General features: G+C 40.0%; 1 protein-coding gene, 1 non-coding gene and 1 pseudogene across 2 annotated transcripts; all 3 read right to left on the bottom strand.

Moving 5' to 3' along the window:
* Nucleotides 1-4,316: 4,316 nt before the first annotated feature.
* Nucleotides 4,317-7,066, bottom strand: LOC126618269 (soluble inorganic pyrophosphatase 1-like). Its single transcript, XM_050286321.1, has 9 exons — nucleotides 6,899-7,066; nucleotides 6,271-6,387; nucleotides 5,989-6,017; nucleotides 5,791-5,856; nucleotides 5,578-5,685; nucleotides 5,380-5,445; nucleotides 5,178-5,298; nucleotides 4,989-5,070; nucleotides 4,317-4,867 (listed from the first exon to the last, which is right to left on the bottom strand). The coding sequence occupies exons 2-9, from the start codon at nucleotides 6,383-6,385 to the stop codon at nucleotides 4,825-4,827; spliced, it is 630 nt and encodes a 209-aa protein (XP_050142278.1). The 5' UTR covers nucleotides 6,386-6,387; nucleotides 6,899-7,066; the 3' UTR covers nucleotides 4,317-4,824.
* Nucleotides 7,067-15,532: 8,466 nt separating this feature from the next.
* On the bottom strand, nucleotides 15,533-16,465 carry LOC126618244 (zinc finger protein CONSTANS-LIKE 5-like; annotated as a pseudogene).
* A 5,752-nt stretch (nucleotides 16,466-22,217) lies between these two features.
* On the bottom strand, nucleotides 22,218-22,295 carry LOC126634128 (small nucleolar RNA U54). The gene has a single exon (XR_007627207.1). It is a non-coding gene; the product is annotated as a small nucleolar RNA U54 (small nucleolar RNA).
* Between the last annotated feature and the right edge of the window lie 2,007 nt (nucleotides 22,296-24,302).

The following is a 24,302-nucleotide window of genomic DNA, read 5'->3' as shown; positions in this document are numbered from 1 at the left end:
TCCCTACGTCCTGTAGCGGAAAGGACCACTAGGTAAGTACAAAACCAATTAACATATATATATATATATATTGAAAAACAACTTCATAGTACAAAGTCATCCATCATCTATACTATAAAGAAGTGTTCGAAACATGTTCTAAATATCATATCGTCATCCATCGGATATTCTATAAGAACATGAGTTATATGAAAAATAGTAATAATTCAAACTAGCCTCAATAAGCATGTTATCTCACAAAACGTTTCATAAAACGTAATCATCAAATCATGCTTTTCATGTAGGCACTTCTACTATTAAAACATGCATTTTTAGAAGGGGTCCACTCACAGTATTTAGCTGCTTAAAAGCCACGCAACTAGCGAAGATAGAAACGCCACAAATATTACCCCTAAGCACATAAATGGTCCAATTAATAAAACTCTATTATAACAATTGAATTTGGGAAAACGGATGTTGGAAACGGATTCAGAACGTCGAATTACCCTAAGAAGGGTCCCAGTTAAATTTCATAAACGCCAATAGAATACTCCTTAACGGAATATTCCCCATAAAGGGTTTTGGGCCGGCTAGGGTTTAGGTTCTGGTCTTAGGGGTTTAGGGTTTAGGTTTAGGTAGGTTGGGCTTAGGATAATGGGTTAATGGGTTAAGGGTTTTCTAATTTAAAAAGGGTTTTGGGTTAATAGGTTAGAGGATTGGGTTAAGGGTTTTAAAATGTTAAAGGGTTTGGTTTCAAACAAATAAAATACAAAAATAAATAAAAGGGGTCCAAGGCCCAAAGGCTATGTCTGATGGATTTTGGGGTAATGGGCCGAAGGCCCTAGGCTGCACAAAAAGGGGCTTGGGCTAAAAGGCCCGGCCCAGTTCTTTTGGGTTTTTATAAAACTAAATAAATAAATATAAATAGATTAAAGGATTTGGGTTGGGTTTAAAAGGATAATGGGCCTAAGGCCCTAGGTTTGGCACGGCCCAAAGGGCCTGGTTCAAAAGGATATGGGCTTGAAAGCCCGGCCTGAGCTCAGAACATGGGTTGTTGGTCCCAATTGAAAGAGAAGGCCGTATTTCGGCCGGAAATCTAGACAAACTTTAAACGTCTATAACTTTGTCAATACTCAACGACATCGAGTGATTTAAAAACAGAAATTGTAGCCCTCGAAGAGATGAAGAGAATGGTACCTTGCACAATGTCTAACTCATCGTGGATTGGCCGAAAAATGCCTCGAAAGCCGTCGGACTCGCTAAAAACTGGGTAAGATTCAAATGGATATAACTTTTTCAATACTCAACGAAATTGGGTGAAACAAAAAGGAAAGTTGTAGTATTCAGCGAGACGAAGAGATTGATACCTTGCACGCCAGCAAACTCACCGTGGTTTGGTCGGAAATTGTCTCGAAAGTTGCCGGAGGTGTCGGGGGAGACTTGGGTGTTCTCTGGGTGTCCCGGAGCTTCGCCGAGACGGGGGAGAGAGAGAAGAAAGTTCCAGAGGTGATGGTGGTGTCGTAGGTAGGTAGTTGTGGTGGTGGGTGTGTGTGTGTGTGTAGGTGCTCACGGTGATAGAGAGGGAGAGATATGAGTGGGTTTCGAGAGAGAGAATGGAGTATGCAGAAAAGGAGAGAAGAAAGAAGAAGGGATCACGGGGGACAAAATCAAGGGGTGGGCCCCTTGGGCATACTAATTAAGACCCAAAAACAATTTTAAAAGCAAGATAATCTTAAATTTAGTGAAAATACAATTTAAATTAGGGGTGGGTGCAACATTTGGTTTTCGAAGACATCAAACTCGACACCGAAGATGTTGTTGGGGTTGCCGTTGTTAGAGCAGTTGAAAAAACCCAAGTGAAAAGTGATGCGTGGAGCTTGCACCGCAAAGCCAGAGAAGGATGAGAAGAGGATGGTTTTTTATTAAACTTTGAGCCTTTTGGTTAAATAGCATTTTGGAATAGTTTTTGGTTAAATATTTGTTGGCCCAAACCTTTTTCATTAAAGCTCCCTAATTTCAAATGTGGCGATGGCTTTTTTATGAGATGAAAAATAGTAGAGAGATTTCTAATTTCTATGCATCTCGTAACTAGACCTGTAAACGGGTCGGGTTTATTGGGTTTGGGTCGGGTTGAACCCGACCCATTAAGCTAACGGGTCACCCGAACCTAACTCGTTAAGCTTAACAGGTCACCCGAACCCAACTCGTTAAGCTAATGGGTCACCCGTTTCACCCGTTAACCTTTTTTGTTTTTGTTTTTTACACATTTCTTCCAAATCAATTACACCCGTTCTTAGCATCCTAGTGCTTGTGCTAGCCACCTCCTTCCTTCATTCGGTTTGTGTGCATATGCAAGTCATTGAGTGATTTGATGAACACCTGGAGCTTTATTACGATGCACAAGAATATAAACAATAATTAAACGTTCAATCGAAAAATTGATAAATAAATTTGAATGCCACTTCTCGCTCACCCCTATTTTCCGTTCATCTAGTTTGTTCATGGGTTCTTTCTCTTGGTGGTGGTGACGGATCGACGATGGCGGTGCAGCTGGCGTGGTGGAGTTTGTTTTTTTTTTTTTTTTTTCCAGATCAAGGGTTTTTGTTGATGTAAGCTTGCTCTTTATGAGCTTGTCGGTTGTTTTTACTTGTATTTGGCTTGCCTCTGGGCCTTCCATTTCTTGTATTAGTTTTTATTAATGAAAGTTCTCTGTTTGTCCCAAAAAAAAAAAAAAAATTCGAATGCCACTTATAATAGTTTCATTCTCCACATACACAAAAGGTCCTATACCAGAATTACATTTTATTTTGGAACCTGGAAAACCAACTCCCTTCCAATATTTCAGAAAAATCGGGAAAATTCATACTTCGAAACTACAATATGACTACAATTTTCAAAATTTCATAACTTTTGAAGTGTATCCTCATCGCATAAAGGATAAACGAATAACCAAAACTAATAACCAAAACAAACCCAAATCGAAACATTTATGGCTAACATTTCGAAATTAACATTTTGACAAATTCAAAGCGAGCAGTTGGGAAGGGGAAAGAAGCTCCCTTTAAGCTCATACATAACAAATGAGACTGCAATTCAACATATTTACGACAAAACAAATCAACCCATATTAGCAAATAATGGAACCTCATTGATTCATACACAAAATGGCCTACAAAATCCAGAAAACAATAAGGGTCTACCGAAAATTGCAACAATCTTCCATAAGAATTCTAAAGCAAAGAAATGAGAGATAGAGAGAGACTTACCTGATATTAGAAATAACATGAATTGATTAGCAGAAACGTCGAAGATGAAGGTTTTGTAGGGAGAGGGAGAGAGAGAGAAGAGAGAGAGAGAGAGGTGGGGAAGAAATGGAAAAGGAGCCGTGGGGTTAAAGTTTTGAAGAAGGTGGGGAGGAATTGCCAGTACCGACGGCAATGGCAACACTTGCGGAGACCAAAGCCGTGCGACGGTGCGAGAGAGAGACGTGAGGAACATGAGGGTTTTCTATTAGAATTGTTGAAATTACACAAAAATCCTCAATAACGGGTCTTAACGGGTGGTTAACAGATTTCGCGGGTTCACCCAAAATAACCCGTTATTTAATGGGTGATTAACGGGTTGACCCGTTAACCACCCGACCCGTTTATCATCCACCCGAATATTAATTTTAATGGGTCAGGTCGGATTAACGGGTTGGCTGAAAAATGCCAAGTCTACTCGTACCCAGTGGCCTTTTAATTAGTAGCAGCATTTCCCTTTGTAATTATGTCCCCTGTACTTTCTCCCTTTCTTTTTTATATTTTCCGTCAGTTTGTGATCTTTCACAGTTATTCTTGCAAAACATTAACCAAATCGAAAAAATATTTAAACATTTGATCAACAATGTGGTAATTCACTATTCCACCAAAACACCGGATGCGTCCATTCATACGGTAATATTTACAAGAATGAAAGTTTTCAATTTGATTTATATTTTGTAGATGGGATTTTTAAAGAGTGACCTAAAAGACGAGCAGTTTCTTTCATCAAACCTAATTGTAGAATGGGAATAATCACTTAATACTATGGTCTAATAGTATTCCTCTTCACTCATAAGTGAGAGGTCTTAGGTTCGATTCTTGCTAGCTCATTATGAGGCTAAGCCTACCCCTCTCATTTGGTGTAGATAATATCGTTTGTCAAAAAAAAAAAATTGTAGAATGGGAACAAAATGAGAGAATGTCAAAGAGAAGGAAGGTAGCAAACATTCCTCTATCCAGAGATTCCGGACGAGGTGAACCCTGAACCCCAAATCATTTCAGGTTTATTAGGGTTTCATTGCCGATGAATTGATGTTGTCAGATGAAGTGAATTTTCATGAAAGTTGTACTGCCTCTCTCAATGTCCAAATTGAAAATAAATCATCATTTTAATTTAGGATTGGAACACATCCTCCATTCCAGCTGGATAAAACTAAATAAGCAAATTAATGAAGGAAATTCGTTATAATTGTTTAGACATTCTAATTCGAAGAATTTTTGAAGATAGGTAATCTTTTCCGTTTTAAAGTCCAAGGACGCCAAGAGCAAGAGTCAGAATCTTGTCGTGAATGCAGGGGCGAGATGTTCTACCACTGAAGCAAGAAGATCCGAACCAGAAGATGATACCGCTGTCAAACGGTGAAACCGCACGTAATGGAAAGGGAAACAACATTCTCCAGTGACTTCCTCTTAACTTTACTAGTCAACCAAACAATCACCAATCGAATCCAGAACAGAAATAGTAAAACTGGGGAAGTTCTGCATGAAATCTTCCTTCTGCCATTGATAAAAATGACTTATTTGTAATTAGTGGTTTGTATGTTTACCGCCTTAAGGTGTGCATTATGTACTCAGCATAAAGATCCCTGCACCAAAACATAAAAGTCAGACACGCATCAGTTTTTTTCTCTTTCTTAAGCAACAAGAAACATTAGAGCTTCGATCGCCATGTCTCAGAAGCTTGTGGTTCCTAAAGATAAAACTTACATTGAGTACTGGATAGCTTCAAGAGCAGTGCTAGCGGGCAAGAAGGCGTTTACTGCAACCTCTTTGTTCTCATTCTTCTTGTCTGTGCAATATGTTAAGAAAAATGGTGCAGCATTGTAATTCCATTGAAGTCTTAAAATCTAAAGCGATGCATTAAGTTTTAAAGTATGAATGTGAACTGAAGGATACAGTCTTCAAAGAAGCGACGAATCTCAGAAAGGCGATGAGGGGGGAGGTCATCGAGTGCAGTGTAATGTGTGTACTCTGGATCATCGGCGCAGACTGCGATGATCTTATCATCTTTCTCTCCCTGGATTAAAAACATGAATCAGTAATTGTGAAAGTTCATGCACAAAACTGAACAGTTATAGAAAGATGGTAGAGGCTCAACCTGATCAATCATGGGCATCACTCCAATGGCTCTGGCTCGCAGAAAGCAACCCGGAAGCACAGGTTCCTGTTTTAATTCATTTATTTAAATAAATACTCATCAATACTTTATGAATTATACTAATTATTTTGTTATGTTCGAATGGATTTGGATAATGAAAATTTCTTCGAAAAGATGACTGAAAATCTGAAAAACCACCTGCATGAGGACTAAAACATCCAGTGGATCATTGTCTTCACACAAGGTGCGAGGGATGAAGCCGTAATTGTGAGGATACACCACCGACGAGTATAAAATCCGATCAACCTGAGAGTTTATGCAAAACATTTAAGAACAATCTGAACTTAGATACTTGAGATATGAAGAAAGTAACTCTCAAGGTAATTCAGAGCTGTGAATTTTTTTTCATACCTTAATCATTCCTGTCTTCTTGTCAAGTTCATATTTGACTTTGCTTCCCTTTGTTATCTCGATAACCTGAACCAATCCAACAAACAATTCAGTTAATATGCAACTTTATTGACAACATTTATGATTTCCTCTAGTCACTTGTTTTGGCTCAACGGAAACTAATGCTGGTTATTTGATAAAGAAGGAGCAGATACATACAACGTTGAAAATATCGGGTGCACTAGGTCCTGCAAACAAAGATTTCGCAACATGATCAGTTTCTTCCAGGAAAAGAACCGAAACGAAAGAATAAAAGAAAGGGGCTAGTGATTTTAACGCTCATTGTTTAGCCTCCTGCCCTCCATCCGTGAGTGTGGGACAAATAGTAAAATATTCAGTTTAGAGTGCAGATGGCTGAAAAAGGCGCGTCAAAATCGCTACCCAAAAAGAAAGGTATGAGCAAAAGCTAGAGAGATCTAGTAAGGGTGAAGCTGTAGGTACCAATTTCAAGATCATGCCATGGATGTGCAGCAACTGATCTTCTTGACAGAGATGAAAGGATCCTCTCATTCAATTTGGGAGCTTTTTGAGTTTTAGGTTCTTCTCCTTCAGACATCTCTAACCATATTCAGGTAAAAAGTAAAAGGGTAAAACATCACATTGCAGCTATTAGGAACAAAAAACATTCAAACAAAAAATAGGATATTGATGAGCGAAACATCAACACACTTGAATAAATCATGGCCTGGGAAAACAAAATTACCAATCCAAATGTTGAGCTAAATATAACAGGATTACTAGGAGATTTGAGGTAAATGTTACAGGATTACACATGGTGATTAAAGATCAACAAGCCCATTTAAATCCCTATATCCAAATCCCTCACAATTCATACATTTTGGACATTGCAATTTATAGCACAGTTGATTAGTCAAAGACACGTTTTTACTGTGAAAAATGTGATGAACAAGAACAACCCGATCAAAGACAAGATCGTTAATTACAAGATTAGGAAGCCTAAACAAAGATATAAAGCAAAACTAAGACAAAGGTTTTGATAATAATCATGGTTTATATATGATAAAACATAATACAGAATCATGAACTGAAGCAAAAATATAATAAACACCTTGAAAGTGCAAAAAGGGCAGTTGGGGAATCTTGGTGTTTGTTGATGCAGAAACTTGAAACTAAGAAAAAGAGGATTGAAGAGCAAATGTACTTATAAGGCTGGAGTGATTGGATGAACATAAAATATTTATATATTATGTGGGAAAGGAGGAGAGAAGGAAGGGGTTGGTCAAAACGTTTGAGGGATTGCCTCGTGTCTACCTACGAGAGAAGGTCGCTACTTGAATACCCAACCCTTACGTTGAACCTTCGAAGTTGGTTAATCTTTTACTTTGATTTTTTGTTTTTGTTTGTTTTTGTTTTATGTTAAATTTGAAAAAGGATTCAGAAAATGAAATGAAAATGTGTTTATTGCTTCAACATACAAGGGTCTGAACTCGTTGTAATGAGTATTTACCCTGCATTAATTCAAGATCGTGTTTTGCCTTTTTACTACGATGTGAGTTTGAATTTCGTCGACTCTTTAATCTAACATTTAATCTAAAAAAATCTATCGTTTGACAAAAAAAAAAAAAAAATCAAGACCGTGTTTAATTTTTTACTTTTCCATGTTAGTTGTTAAATAGAAGTGATCGCAATTAAAGATAAAATGAGAGAAAATCAATTAAGGTGATTTAGATATGTGAAACAAATACCTATGAATGCTATGGTTATAAAATGCAATTATGAGACAGGTTCTAGGAAAAAATGGTAGAGAAAAACCAAGAAAGACTTGAAAAGACATTTTGAGAAAAAAAACATGGAGTATTTGGAGTTAACAGAAAACTAGATACAAAACTAAGAATATTGGCGTTCTAGGACTCATTTAGCCGACTCCATGTAATGAAATAAAGCTTTGTTGTTTTAGCTCCATTGGTTAGCATTATTTTTGCACTCAAATTTAAGAGAGAAATATATATATATATATATATGTGTGTGTGTGTGTGTGTGTGTGTATCATCCGACCATGTGCCTCCTCTCAATAGATTCGTCTCAATTTTTAAAGTCCCCCACCCCCTTTCATCGCTTTATCTTGCATTCTCAAGTCTAAATACTTTTTGAGTTGCTATTATTTTGTTAGTATAAATGAGTAATAGACTATTAACACAATACGTGAAAAAATAACAATAAAGAGAGATTTGAGAATGAGAAAAAAGCAACGGATTAAGACATTACACCAAATGTAGATGAAGTGGTGAAAACTATTTTGATTTGTCTCATAACAAAACACAAATTTTTTAAAATGCCTCTTTTTAGTTAAATATCTCCGATCCTTCTCGAGATTATACATTTGAACTCCTCTTTTACCCGAAAAGTTGCTCTTATGATAACAAATAAGAATTAATTAAGTCAAACATAGAGAAAATCTCAATCTATAGTAACACGTACAAGATAGGTGAACCTCACCTGGATAGTAAAAATTCAGATGGGATTATTTGGGCAAATCTCAACTAACTCAACATCAATCTTTGTAATATAATATTATTTTGACGGTATTCTAAAATAATAATTTAATTCCATTACTTTGGCATTACTATTCATGATTTGGTACTTGTGCAATATTTTGTTGTTTATGGATCTATAACTAGAGTGTTCAGTACGTGGAAATGACCATAAACATGGCGGTTCTAGTAGCTTGTATATTATTTGAAAATTTAATTGGTCAATCTTGCTATTGTTTCCTAGGGTGATGTATTTAAATATGAGAGCTTTAATGAAAAGGGCTTGGGTTAAGTTTACTTTAACCAAAAACCATTCTATACTATTATTTAACCAAAAGGGCTTTATATTTCATGATATGGACAAAACTATTATATATCAGGCCCTATAACCTTGAATACACATGGGCTGAATTAAAAGCCCAAAACGAAATATTTTTTTTTTCCAGCTCTTACCCCTAATGGAACCTCACTCCGTCAGCCACTCCCATTAGAAATAGACTTTCCTTTTTTTTTTACAAGTATGCCACTTCCTCATAAAAACAAATTGAAAAAAAAACCTAATAATTTATACGATCACAAATCCCATCTTGAATTTTGTTCGTTCTTGCTTCGTTAATTTTAAATCGGAGGGGAAAATGGTAGGACCTGTTTGGTTACTCAGAAAATTTCACCGAGATTCTGTTTTCTGATAAGAGTTTGAAACTTGCAGAGCTAATTTCAATGGAGGAAGCTCAGAATGCGAGGAGCCCTCATTTTTTGCGTTTTATTATGATGATTTGAGCTCCGAAAGACTGAAAATCCCATGAAGATTCATGAGAAAAGTGGAAGGCAGAATAACTGGGTTAGTTTTGTTGTTTGACCCTAGCGGCAGTGCGTGGAGTATTGAATTGATTCAACAGAATGGTGGTTTGTTCTTGCATCATGGGTGGCCGACATTTGTGATAGACCATTACGTAGAATGCTGAGACTTCTTGATTTTTAGATACAACGGTGATTTGCGTTTCACCGTGCTAATCTCTTATAAAAGTTTGTGTGAGAAAGAAGCTGCATTTCGTTTTGGATATAGCCAAGCCTCTAGCAACTTTGAAAAGTATGTGTATATGGAACGAAAAAGGGGAAGGGAGGAGGCCGCATCATCTGGCAATAAGCTGGTTGATGGTGTGACGAAGAAGATGAAAAATGGCTTGTCTTAATTCCATTCAGAATGCATCGATGAGGGCTGAGAAGAAGCAGCTTGTTCCAAGGAAGAAAATCCACATGAAAAGCCTGGGTTGGATGTTGTACTATGAAAAGCCTGGTTTGGATGTTGTTCTATATATATAAAGCAAACTTTCAAAGAAACGAGACCATAATAAAAGATCTCGTTGAGCAACACCCACCATTAACGTTTCTTCCTGCGCCACAACGCTGACAAACACTAGTAGCACTAGTGCATTGTTATAGTACTTGTGAGCCATTTATCCAAGTTTCCTTGAACGTGCTTGTTACTTGTTTGATTTTTATATATATAGCATCAGCATAGCACACATAACTAAGATGACTTGTCATGAGGGTGGTGGGTTAGGATTAGCTAATTTGGTAATCCAATTTCTGGTTGCCTAATTGACTAATAGTCAAATAATTAAAGTCACTGTCGTAAGTGCGCTCATTGTTACTTATTAGGATGGGTTATTTTGGTTCTGTTCAAAAATAGTCAGTCAGTTTAATAAATTGTGTAGTACCTGTGTCAGTTTGATAAATAGTCAGTGTTTAGTTTACTAAACAGTGATAGTACTAGTGTTCCGTTTAACAAATAGTCAGTGTTTAATTTACGAAACAATGATAATACTAGTGTTCGTTTGATAAATAGTCAGTGTTTAGTTTATGAAATAGTGATAATACTAGTGTTCCGTTTAGTTTACGAAATAGTGATAGTACTAGTGTTCCGTTTAGTTTATGAAATAGTGATAGTACTAGTATTCGTTTGATAAATAGTCAGTGTTTAGTTTACGAAACAGTGATAGTACTAGTGTTTCGTTTAAGAAATAGTCAGTGTTTAGTTTACGAAACAATGATAAGTTTACGAAACAGTGATAGTACTAGTGTTCGATTTTGTTTACGAAACAGTGATAGTACTAGTGTTCGTTTGATAAATAGTCAGTGTTTAGTTTACTAAACAGTGATAGTACTAATGTTTCTGTGAACACGGAAAATTCCTGAAACGAAAGAGACAAGAACGAACGTGCACAAACAAATATTTGTATTTAGATGATTTTAGGTTACAATCTCTCTCTATTTTGATCATCTGATTCGATCTCCGTAAGGTGTTGATTTGTGGATGTTTCGTTGATCCAAGGGCCGTCGGAGCTTGATCTTGGATGAACTGTTGGAAGTTTCTTCAAAGGGCCGTGGGCTTGATCTTTGAAGGTGGATTTGAGCGGATCTTCAAGGAGCTGTTGGGGTTTGATCTTGAAGAAACAGTGATGAACAGATCTCCAAGGGCTTTTGGGCTTGATCTTGAAGAACAGTTGGATGAACGAATCTTCAAGGGCTTTTGGGCTTGATCTTGAAGAACGGTTGGATGCGTGGATTTGTCGACGTTGTTGATCCAAAGGGCCGTTGGGGCTTGATCTTGGATGAACGGATGATGAACGATGGTGCTTTCTTCAAGGGCCGTCGGGGCTTGATCTTGGAAGAACGATGAACGAAGAACGAAGAACGAAGAAGGCTTTCTTGATTCTTCGGGAACCTGGATGCTTGAGAGCTTCGGAGTTTCAGAGCTTCAGAGCTTCAAGGTGTAATATGAATTGGTTCCTTTAAATGAATGAAATGGGCTTGTATTTATAGAATTTTCCAATGCCTAATTTTGAATATAACATCCCAGATGAAATAAGTCGTTTCTGCCAGGTGTTGACACGTGTCCTATTTGATGACTTTTCCAACTCATTTCAATTTTCGTCGAGTCACACGCTACGTGTAAAATTTATGTAATACATGAGCGTTGAAACTTTGATTTATCGGTCAACATTTATTTACCGAAATTTCGATGTCTACAAATGCCCCCACTTCAAGTCGCGTCGTGTACATGTGTTTGTCGCGTGTAGGAGATACGTTTTGAAGTCCCTTACTGTAGACGTCGATCCAAAGGCCGTCGAGGCTTGATCTTGAATTGGGCTGGAGATTTCTTCAAGGGCCGTTGAGGCTTGATCTTGAATTGGGCTTGAGATTTCTTCAAGGGCCGTTTGAGGCTTGATCTTGAATTGGGCTTGAGATTTCTTCAAGGGCCGTTGAGGCTTGTTCTTGAACTTTTGTTTGAAATTTCTTCAAGGGCCATCGAGGGTTGATCTTGAAGGTTGAATTTGGACCACAAGGAGCTTCATGTGGTAGATGATCTTTGGCTTTGGTAGTGGGTGAATCGGCACGTATTTTGTTGCGCTTGTTGACTTTCCACAGCTTTGATCTTGAACTGGGTTGGAGGATTTTCTGGATTCCTCCAATTGTTGATTTTCCACAGCTTATTCTTGAACTAGGTTTTGATTCAATGGTGGTAGACACTTAATCTTGAATCGGACTTGTGATTTCCTCAAGGGCCGTCGAGGCTTGATCTTGAATTTGGCTGGAAACTTATTCAAAGGCCGTTGAGGCTTGATTCTTGAAGGTTAACTCGAACACATGACAAGCAGGCACGAGGTGAAGGTGATGACTTGTTGCTCTGTTCAATCTTTCTAATTCACACCTGAGCAGTTTGGTCAACGGTATGATCTTCAAGATTGATGAACTCTTCTTCCAGTTGGTGACTTGATCTTTAAGGATTTGATTCAAGGGTGGTGAATCGGCACGTGCAGCCTACAACGCCTAGTAAGTCGACCCAAGAATTTGAGGGTCAAAACGAGTTCTTCATCTCAGACTCTTTCTGCCGAGTTGACTGAGCATGCTGCATTCTTCTCTGCTTGTTTCTTCAGGCAGATATGGCATCTTCTCGAGTTTTTCATCTCAGACTCTTTCTGCTGAGTTGACTGTGCATGCTGCATTCTTCTCTGCTTGTTTCTTCAGGCAGATGTGGCAGCTTCTCGAGTTCCTCAGTTTGGACTCCTTCTGCTGAGTTGACTGTGCATGCCGCATTATTCTCTGCTTGTTCCTTCTGCACGTTGTCTCCACATGCTGCAAGGTATCATTTTCACTTGCCTTATCTGTTCTTCAGGAAGATGTGGCAACTTCTTTGGAAGTACAGCAGCAGTGGGAGACAAGTACTCGATAGCAGTGCTAGGTAGGCAATCAGGGAAGGGCTCCAAGCAGTCGGTTCCTTGCCCGAGTTTGAGTGGAGGTTCCGGCATATTATTTTCTTTATCCTTGTCTTCGTAGGTAAGAACAAGGACAAAGGAAAAGACAGGGAGAACGCATGATATGAGATACTCTTGCTTTCTACCCTGATGATATGAGATATTTTTGCTTTGGTGTCATTTGCTTGCAGAGGTACCCCAAGGAATAAGAAACACTGAGTGACTCGAGAGGCTTCGTTGGGAAGGCATTCTAGGAGATGAAGAAAGGTTCTGTATGTCTGCCTTGCTATGAAGGGTGAAGGTGGACAATTATAGGAATTTCTTTAGTACCTGTAGATGTACTATTCTTTTACTCGTGTCGGCAACCCATGCGTGATTGATCAGTATGGCTTCACGTGCTTTCTTTATCAGAAATCTTCAACAAATTGTCCATAATTTTCGTAAAGCTGAGTGTGCATGTGATAGGTGCTGACGAGGCTGAAAAAGACTGGCACCTCTTCGATATCTGGGATCGGCGCTTCGACAAATTGCCCGTGATTTCTGCAAAGCTGAGTTTGCGTGTGACGGGTGTCGACGCGTCTGGAAAAGCAAGATGCTTCTCCGATTTCTGAGCTTGCCTCTTCGATTTTTGAATGGCCTCTTCGAATTCTGAGCTCGCCTCTTCGATCTCTGAAATCTCGTCGAGTGCTGATTTTTTATAGAGGCATGCAGTTCGTTTCAAAGCACACTTGAATTTTCGCTTGTGAAAACTCCCCTCTTGTACTTCTAAGATCTTGATTTGTCCGATCTCTTCTTCCTTCAACACTTTGAAAATGTCTGGACCCTCCGACCGTCGTTTTGACTTGAATCTTGGTGAAGAGGCAGTCCCGCCTTCTCCAGACAACATATGGCGCCCATCCTTCATATCCCCCACTGGTCCTCTTACCGTTGGGGATTCGGTGGTGAAGAATGATATGACCGCTGCAGTGGTGGCCCGAAACCTTGTCACCCCCAGAGATAACAGACTACTTTCCAAACGGTCTGATGAGTTGGCTGTTAAGGATTCTCTGGCTCTCAGTGTGCAGTGTGCAGGTTCTGTGTCTAATATGGCCCAACGCCTATTTGCTCAAACCCGTCAAGTTGAATCATTGGCGGCTGAAGTGATGAGTCTCAAACAGGAGATTAGAGGGCTCAAGCAGGAGAATAAACAGTTGCATAAGCTCGCACATAGCTATGCGACAAACATGAAGAGGAAGATTGACCAGATGCAGGAATCTGATGGTCAGATTTTACTTGATCATCAGAGGTTTGTGGGTTTGTTCCAACAACATTTACCTTCGTCTTCTGGGGCTGTACCGCGTAGTGAAGCTCCGAATGATCAACTTTTGGCTCCTCTTCTTCCTGGAGTTCCGCCGAGTGGTGAGGCTTCAAACAGTCGACCTCCAGCGCCTCTCATTTCTGGAGCTCTGCCGAGTGGTGAGGTGGCACCTGATCGTCCTTGAAGATCCCCTCTTGTAAATTTGATTTGATTTTTTTTTTATTTTTTTTAAGGTATGTATAATGCAAATTTATGCAAAATTTCCAGAAAAATAAATAAAATGGACTTTATTTCTCTCAATGCAATTTTTTTTTTTGCTATATATATATTATGTACACACATATGTATATATATATATCTATATATATTATTTCTTTTTCTTTATTATTTCTTTTTCTTTTGACGCTGTACAACCATCCCTTTTTTTTTCTTTTGTTTTTTTTTTTCTCTTTTTTTCTTTTGTCACATGGTGCCAGACGCACCAAAGATCAATTTTTTTTTAAAATTTATTATATATATATATATATATATATATATATATATATATATATATTTTGCCTTTAATTATGGTGCCAGCCGCACCAAAGTTTAAACATTTTTATATACATATTTCTTTTTTCAGAATGGTGTTGATCCAGCACCCAAGACACTTTATAATTATTATATGTAAATTTTTTATTCTTTTATTTTTTTATTTAATTTTTTTTTCTTTGCACATGGTGCCTGATGCACTCCCTTTTTTTTTTCACGTGGTGACAACACCACTTTGTTTTGCTCCACCACCCTTTTTTTTTATTATATTTTTTTTTGTATAAATTCTGATGACGGGATGGGGAATTTGCAGGGAAGGACGAAGGCGGACGGAGATGTGCTTCGAGCTTCACGACCAGCTAGTCGTGTGACAGCGGTCTTTGAAGTTGGTGGCAGCTGCGAGGCAAGAGAAGGAGGAGGGTGCAAGAGAAGAGCGGTGCAGCCTTGATGTCGGAGACTTTGCCGTCGCCGTTGCTGCTTGGTACTGATGGGCAGAAGGGGATTGCCGCTCATTGTTAATGGGCCCATTCATGTCGTCTGAAACAACACCAGCTTGCCCGTGAACACCGTATTGATGAGCCACCTCAAGCTCGTATGTGGCTCCAGCCCAACCGCAGAGACGGCTTGAAGGATCTGAGCGCCGGGGATGGGGGAGAGTACGGCAAGCTTGCAGAGGTTGAAGAGGAGCTCCGCCTGGGAGCGCTGATCGTTGGCGGAAGACATGAGGTGGGAGATCAAGGAGGGCGATGCGGCCCTGGCGGTCGCCTACGGCGGAGGGTGGCCCAGGCTGTGCTGGACTCTCGTCGTCATCGACAATCGCATTAGCGCGTTGGCAGAGTCAAATGGCATCGTAAGTGTGGTCATTTGGAGATCGAATGAGTCTTTGAGCTCAGCGGCGCCGCTGTCCTTGGAGCCGGAGACCCAGAAGGCATTGAACTCGTCGAGGCAAAATGAAGTCATCGTTGTCGGTGTCGTGATTGACCATGACGCGCTTGAGCTTTGATCTGACTCGTGCTATCAGTTACGAAGTCACCCCAATCATCGTCCGAGACGGTCGAATCTCATCCATTGATCTTGGGCTTGGGATCACTGATGGTGACGAACTTGAAATCTCCGAAGCCCCCATTACTCATTTCCTGCCATAGACTTTAACAGCTTGCCTGTTCCTCTTCTTGACACCAGACTTGGCAATCTTGAGGCTCTTGTGAACAGCACTCAACCTTGCAAGGGTTGCTTTTTTTCAGATCCAGCCTGTAATGGTTATCCGCCACCTGATTACCGACCGCCTTCGCCATCCTGCGGAACTCCTGCTTCATCACAGACTTATGCAGCAGAGCAGCAGGCTTGTTCTGCTTCTTGGACTTACTTGTTGCCAGCAGCACAGATTGATCTTTGCCCACACCCTGAATGGTCACGGTTTTCTTGTTTGCCAACCCAGAGTGCTTGTAGGAGTGGAGATTGAGGGGGTTGTTGAATGAAGAATAGAGCTTGCTTCTGCAAAAGTCCAGGTCGAAGCAGTTGTGATCGGCGGGACCCGAAATGTTGTAGTTCATGTTGAACGATGGCGGTGGAATCGGGTCGGGTTGAACCGGAACAACGCTGTCATTACACGCACCCGAACCCAAAATAGTGTGTACTGAGGTAGGGTAATCGAACTCCAGCAGTGAATCAATTTCGGGGAAGATGAGATCATCGGAGGACTTTAGGATGTCCGGAGCGATATCCATATGGAGCTTCGAGTTGAAATTCGGGTTGGGGATCAACCAGCTCGACGCGGCGTTGTTTTCAATGTCTTTAGTGTTAAATACAACGTCTCCGTTTGGGACGAGGGAGTTGAGAGCCGCGGCGGCGGATGACGGGCCAGTTGTTGACTTGACGACGATAGACTCGGCGGCGTCGTAAAAAGGCTCGACAGGGACCCACTCGTGGCGGCGGGCGATGGGGTTAGCTGAGTGGATGTCGGTGTTGCAGCTGACGCAGAGAGCAGCGGCGTCAGCCTTGCAGGTGACGGCGGTTGGGGCTTGCTGGCAGACCCCACACATCCAGACTCGCTGGTGGCTTGTGGTGAGCTTGTTGGCGGGGTGGATCCTAGAGTCGCAGGCCAGGCAGAGAAAGGCCAAGTGCGCTATCTTTCTGCAAAATCAGCAACTTTGCAATCTGGGTTGCAGCAGAGTTCCGAACCAGAAGGCCTCGGAGGCCATGGCAGAATCTGGGTATGCGACCGGCAGGTGATGATGATGAAGAACTAGACCCGAGCTTGAAGTGGACAAGTAGGGCTTGGATTTGTAAGCGAATTTTGAGCAGGCCTTGGTCTCTCCCTTGATAAATGACAAAGAGTGAGAGTGGGCTTGGGCCAGATTTTGTTTGGAGGAGAGGCTGCTATCCTAGGCTGCGCCTGACATTTGGGCTTTGTTTCTCAACTGATAAAACCTGCCTCTTGCTGTCCATATATATATATATATATATATATATATATTTTGTAATAAAATTGACCTTCTTCAATAAAGCATTTATTTTTTATTTTGATGTGACTGAACTCAAAATTGAATGTTCAAGCTGCCTACGTACCATTCCAAAGAAAGAGATCAAGTCAAAACGTAGTTCGAAATGCATACATTTTTTTTTTTGGGTATTTTCTTTTTGTGCCGTTTGCAGTTTTAACTCATGCAGGCAAGGAGTGTTGGTGCCGTGTTGCAGTTTTAGCTCGTGCAGGCAAGGAGCGTTGGTGTCGCCTTTTATGCTCGTGCAGACCAGGAGCGTTGGTGTTGCCTTTTATGCTCGTGCAGACCAGGAGCGTTTGGTTCGTGCAGTGTAGGCTCGTGCGAACAAGGAGCATTGTTGGTTCGTCAAGCAATCCGGGAGAGGCGTTCCTCACAATTTTCATAGCAAGGAGCTTTGACTGCGTGATTGAAGAAGTCTTCGGGCAAGAAGTCGCGCATCGTGATGGCAACGGACGATCTTTGTGTCGCAATTTCATCATCTTCAACACGTTCACGTTGCTTTGAAGGTTGACAAGAGCTGCTTTGCCCCCTTTCCGATTGGCGGACTTGTGGAGGAGACGTATGCTTCTTGTGCAATTTCTTAGGAGTGACTTGAGTCCATCCTTAAATTTTGCTTGTCTTGGACGATGCCCCCAGCGGTTGAGGTGAAAACTTTGAGTCGGAAGAGCCAGAAGTGAAGGTGGTATAGTTTGACTTCGCCACTTCGTCAAGATCTAGCTCGATGATTCCTTTCTGAGCCAGCTTCATGATGAGATCTTTCAGCACGAAACATTTTTCTGTCGGATGACTGATGAAGCGGTGGAATTTACAGTACCTTGGACTGTCGATGCGATTCATCTCTTCTGGTCGTTTGCACTCAGGCAAACCAATCACCTTCTTTTCCAGCAAGTCTTCTAACATGGCAACCACATCAGAGTCGGGGAATGGATAAGTCTTCTCCTCAAGCTCCTTCAAAGTGCGTTTACGCATCTCTTGATCACGAAAGCCTTCGGCTTGAATCGCCTTGCCTCGTGTAGGGATCTTGACAGGAGATGTGTTGACTGTCATTGCTTCTTTGGTGGATTTCCACGCAGTCTTCTCCAACTTTGGCCCAAGAACTTTGTCGTTCTTGTAGTCGGCGATCGGTTCTTTCTTCCCATGATGGGCGATGCTCAACTCCATGTCATGGGCGCGGGTGGCTAGCTCTTCGAAGGTCCGTGGTTTGATGCCTTGAAGGATGTATTACAAACCCCATTGCATGCCTTGGATGCACATCTCGATTGAAGAGGTTTCCGAGAGCCTGTCTTTACAGTCGAGGCTTAGAGTGCGCCACCTATTGATGTAGTCAATAACTGGCTCGTCCTTCCACTGCTTTGTGCTCGTTAGCTCTAGCATGCTCACAGTGCGGCGAGTGCTGTAGAAGCGGTTGAGGAATTCCCTTTCCAACTGTTCCCAGCTGTTGATGGACTCAGGCTCTAGGTCCGTGTACCACTCAAAGGCGTTTCCTTTCAGCGAGCGCACAAACTGCTTGGCGAGGTAGTCTCCCTCCGTCCCTGCGTTGTTGCAAGTTTCGACGAAATGTGCAACGTGCTGCTTTGGGTTTCCTTTTCCATCAAACTGCATGAACTTTGGTGGTTGATATCCCCTCGGCATCTTTAGGGCATCAATCTTCTTGGAATAGGGCTTCGAGTAGAACAAGGAGGTATGTGAGCTCCCTTCGTACTGTGCCTTGATGGTGTTGGTGATCATCTCCTGCAGCTGCTGGATAGAAAGAGATCCCATGAGTGCCGCTGCTTGGTCCGGCTCCGGCTTCCCATCGATTTTCTTCACCGGGGGTTCTTCGTCTCCGCCAGCTTCTCCCTTTAGTGGATCATCCTCTGGGTCGGGTTTATCGCCGTCCTGCGCCTCCAGTCGGTTGACTAGTGCTGCAATTTGCAAGTCTTTTTCTTCCACAGTTCGGGTTAGCCTTGCGATTGCTTCATTCATTTGAGCCAGCTGCTCATCGATTGAAGTTGCTCCAATGGTCATGACTTGCATGGCTGAACTGTCGCTTGAATCGGCATCGGAGAACATGGATTCGGAGTATTTCCTTGGGCTTTCCCCCCTTGGTGCCCTTAGTGAGGCTAAGGTGATCAAAGGCTTGTGCCTTGGGTGTTTTTGTTCCCTTGGCAGAGTTGATGCAGAGGTGAAAGAGGCGGCAGAAGTAGCTCTTGCCATGCTTCGAGTCGTGATGCCCAAAGTGACACCAGTTGCGACGATGACGCTTTTGTTCTTTGCGCCGGTTGCGGGAACAGTTTGAGCCTTCCTTGATGCCATTAATTTTGGAAGTGCGCTTGAATTTCTTGAACGGAGAAAGAGATGAGAGGCATAGATTGTCCCACTGGGCGTGCCAATTTGTGAACACGAAAAATTCCTGAAACGAAAGAGACAAGAACGAACGTGCACAAACAAATATTTGTATTTAGATGATTTTTGGTTACAATCTCTCTCTATTTTGATCATCTGATTCGATCTCCGTAAGGTGTTGATTTGTGGATGTTTCGTTGATCCAAGGGCCATCGGGGCTTGATCTTGGATGAACTGTTGGAAGTTTCTTCAAAGGGCCGTGGGCTTGATCTTTGAAGGTGGATTTGAGCGGATCTTCAAGGAGCTGTTGGGGCTTGATCTTGAAGAAACAGTGATGAACAGATCTCCAAGGGCTTTTGGGCTTGATCTTGAAGAACAGTTGGATGAACGAATCTTCAAGGGCTTTTGGGCTTGATCTTGAAGAACGGTTGGATGCGTGGATTTGTCGACGTTGTTGATCCAAAGGGCCATTGGGGCTTGATCTTGGATGAACGGATGATGAACGATGGTGCTTTCTTCAAGGGCCGTTGGGGCTTGATCTTGAATTGGTGAATGGTTGATCCAAGGGCCGTCGGGGCTTGATCTTGGAAGAACGATGAACGAAGAACGAAGAACGAAGAAGGCTTTCTTGATTCTTCGGGAACCTGGATGCTTGAGAGCTTCGGAGTTTCAGAGCTTCAGAGCTTCAAGGTGTAATATGAATTGGTTCCTTTAAATGAATGAAATGGGCTTGTATTTATAGAATTTTCCAATGCCTAATTTTGAATATAACATCCCAGATGAAATAAGTCGTTTCTGCCAGGTGTTGACACGTGTCCTATTTGATGACTTTTCCAACTCATTTCAATTTTCGTTGAGTCACACGCTACGTGTAAAATTTATGTAATACATGAGCGTTGAAACTTTGATTTATCGGTCAACATTTATTTACCGAAATTTCGATGTCTACAGTTTCGTTTAAGAAATAGTCAGTGTTTAATTTACGAAACAGTGATAGTACTAGTGTTCCGTTTAAGAAATAGTCAGTGTTTAGTTTACGAAACAGTGATAGTACTAGTGTTCGTTTGATAAATAGTCAGTTTTTAGTTTATGAAACAGTGATGGTACTAGTGATCCGTTTAAGAAATAGTTAGTGTTTAGTTTACGAAATAGTGACAGTACTAGTGTTCGATTTTGTTTACGAAACAGTGATAGTATTAGTGTTCGTTTGATAAATAGTCAATGTTTAATTTACGAAACAGTGATAGCACTAGTGTTCGTTTGATAAATAGTCAGTGTTTAGTTTATGAAACAGTGATAGTCCTAGTGTTCGTTTGATAAATAGTCAGTGTTTAGTTTATGAAATAGTGATAGTACTAGTGTTCCGTTTAAGAAATAGTCAGTGTTTAGTTTACGTAACAGTGATAGTACTAGTCCTCGATTTTGTTTACGAAATAGTGATAGTACTAGTGTTCTTTGATAAATAGTCAGTGTTTAGTTTACTAAACAGTGATAGTACTAGTGTTTCGTTTAAGAAATAGTCAGTGTTTAATTTACGAAATAGTGATAGTACTAGTGTTCGTTTGATAAATAGTCAGTGTTTAGTTTACGTAACAGTGATAATACTAGTGTTTCGTTTAAGAAATAATTAGTGTTTAGTTTACGAAACAGTGATAGTACTAGTGTTCCGTTTAAGAAATAGTCAGTGTTTTGTTTACGAAACAGTGATAGTACTAGTGTTCGATTTTGTTTACGAAACAGTGATAGTACTAGTGTTCGTTTGATAAATAGTCAGTGTTTAGTTTACCAAACAGTGATAGTACTAGTGTTCCGTTTAAGAAATAGTCAGTGTTTAGTTTACGAAACAGTGATAGTACTAGTGTTCGTTTGATAAATAATCAGTGTTTAGTTTACATAACAGCGATAGTACTAGTGTTCCGTTTAAGAAATAGTCAGTGTTTAGTTTACGAAACAGTGATAGTAGTGTTCCGTTTAAGAAATAGTCAGTGTTTAGTTTAAGAAACAGTGATAGTACTAGTGATCCGTTTAAGAAATAATCAGTGTTTAGTTTACGAAACCGTGATAGTACTAGTGTTCGATTTTGTTTACGAAACAGTGATAGTACTAGTGTTCGTTTGATAAATAGTCAGTGTTTAGTTTACTAAACAGTGATAGTACTAGTGTTCCGTTTAAGAAATAGTCAGTGCTTAATTTACGAAACAGTGATAGTACTAGTGTTTGTTTGATAAATAGTCAGTGTTTAGTTTATGAAACAGTGATAGTACTAGTGTTCTGTTTAGTTTATGAAACAGTGATAGTACTAGTGTTCGTTTGATAAATAGTCAGTGTTTAGTTTACGAAACAGTGATAATACTAGTGTTTCGTGTAACAAATAGTCAGTGTTTAGTTTATGAAACAGTGATAGTACTAGTGTTCCGTTTAAGAAATAGGACAAACAAAAGAAGACTGCATCTGGATAAATCTATAATCAGGAAATTTTGGGTCATCTCCATTTGGCTGTGTGCAAAAAAAAAAAAAGTTAAGAGGGTCGAAGATTGCATTTGGATCACAGAATAAACATACTTGTTAAAGTTGAAATTATTTTGAGCCATTTGCATTTCGAGATGTGAAAGCCTAAAGGAAAACGATGGGCAATCAATTTTGACCAATTGCAGCTAGCCCATGTTGAACTGCAAGTGAAGTCCACCTAATTGAACTTCTGGAAGTGCATACTATTTGTAATTTAAGTTAGAGAATGTGAAACAAGCTCAATTAACTTCCTAATCACTCTCTCTTAGTGACTCAACAAGTCTAAATACTACAAACTGTATTAAGAGTTCATTAGCACACAATCACCTGGTTGATGCACCGAAGAACCTCTCTCTTGGCAACTTCTTTGCTCTCATAAAGCCCAGCAACAAAAATTTTAATTTGCAAAATTAAATTGTAAAAAAAATAAAGATTAAACCCAAAAACAAAAATTAAACAACAATTAGAAACTAATTGCTCTCAAAAGTTATCCAGTCATGTTCTGAATCAGAATAACATACATTGCCCATTGTAGGCACATAATCACAGAGCAAGATAAACACAAAAAAAAAAAAAAAAAAAGGTCGTACCCAGTGCACAAGGCTCCCGCTTTACGCAGGGTCTGGGAGACGTGAATGTCGGCTAGCCTTACCCCCATTTATGGAGAGGCTGCTCCCAAGTCTCGAACCCGAGACCTACCGCTCATGGGCGAAGGCACTTGCCATCACACCAAGTGCGACCTCTTGCAAGATAAACACAAAATTCAAACAAAATTAAAAAAATTAAAACTAAAAATATTTTAAATGAAATTTTGAAATTGGTAAAAATGGAAGAGCGATCAGAGATGGTTAAGGGTTGTTGGTCACGGTTAAATCAGAAACATGGACCAATAATTCCTCATCATATCACACTTGAAATCCTAAATTTGCAAATTAATTTAAAAACCAAAAACTTCAAACACCCAAAAACAAAAAATATCACAGCCCGAACATTTAGAACCGAAAAATAATCAATATTTCCAAATCAAAATTCAATAGCACAAACCTTCTCCAATACTAATGTCCTCTGAATATCGACTTTTGTCGGTTCGACAGCCGATATTGGATTTGTCACGGCGCAATAGAAACGATATCCAGATAGCATAGGACGCTGTGAAGTACGCCGGCGATGATCCAAGGGGACGGACATAAACAGATGATGAAGGATGTATTCGGTAATGTATGCACCTCAGGTACGGCAACGATGATCCAACTAGCTAGTTTTCTTCGATAAAAGGTAGATTAGGAAAGTCATACGACATCTCCGCTTCTTTCCGAACCAAGATCTGCACTTGTTTATCACATCTTTCGAGAATATAACCACTAAAACTCATGAACAATATATGCACAGATTTACATCAATAATAAAACAAATACCTCACTCCATCAACTAACAATAATCAGAAAGAGCATTTTAAATAGATTCCAACCTGCAACTTCCAATTTAAGCCTATCTGGACTACTCGATTTCCACACTGTCTATGGCAGCCACACTTGCCCCAACATTCTTTAATAGATTGCCTCCTTAAGTGGCCCTTGCATTGTTCTAAACAATGCATTGTTCTAAACAATCATCATTCTTGACTCTTTCAAGTAGGCAGCTTTTACAATAGAAAGGACGGTGTTGTTGAGGGTTGCGAGTCATAGAGATACACTCTTCCAAGAAATCATCGTTTAGAAGGTATTCTCGGGTGTTTCAGAGTTTGACGGAGAAGATCGGATGATGGCAAGATGTAATGAGAAAATTACATAAATTAATCTGAGTTTATAGACTTTCTCTCTGCATATGAAGGAAACAGACCAAATAAACGGGTGAGGAAACTTGACGTTAGGGGTACAATTGGAAGCATAATAAATTATTTTGGTTGGGCCGGTTTTATTGGGCTGATTTGATATTAGGTTTTGTACTAACCATTAAATAAACTTTTAACATGGTTTTTGGTTAAAATTTAAAGTTTTCAAGCCCTTTTGGTTAGTTTTCCTATTTAAATATATAGTTATGTGCTTAGGAGGGTGTGAACCAACCACTATACCAAAAGATGGTTTTTTTTTTTTTTTTTTTTTTTTTTTTTTTTGTCGTTTTTGATAAGAAAAATTTGGGTATAATAAAAAATATATCTTAATTCTCTCTCACTTAGTTTATGTGTAATAATCTTCTCAGGACCTATATCATGTGTTATTAAGGCCAAGGAAATAAGAGATGTTATTAAGGGGTGTTGGTATTTGCAACACTACTTGTTGCCTCAACAGTGTTAAAAACTGAGCACTTAACGCAAAATCAATTTCGAAATGGGTGAAGATGCCCAAAATCCTTTTATGGTCGTTACATATTGGATTTTTATTGCTTTTTTTGTGTGAGTTTATTGTCAAATCTGCTAGGCTCCTAGATAGGATTTGATGCGGCGATCTCTTGTAATTTGGTCTCAGAGAACCAAAATGTTTAGGCATTATAAAGACCACATTAAGTTGATGCGTTGGACTTGATTTTTACCAATTCTAGAACAGTTCATGTGAATAAGGTT

This window comes from Malus sylvestris, chromosome 1 (assembly GCF_916048215.2).
Source record: "Malus sylvestris chromosome 1, drMalSylv7.2, whole genome shotgun sequence".
Classification (NCBI taxonomy): domain Eukaryota; kingdom Viridiplantae; phylum Streptophyta; class Magnoliopsida; order Rosales; family Rosaceae; genus Malus; species Malus sylvestris.
Note: the sequence above shows the minus strand (reverse complement) of the source record. Positions and strands in the feature narration are given on the sequence as shown.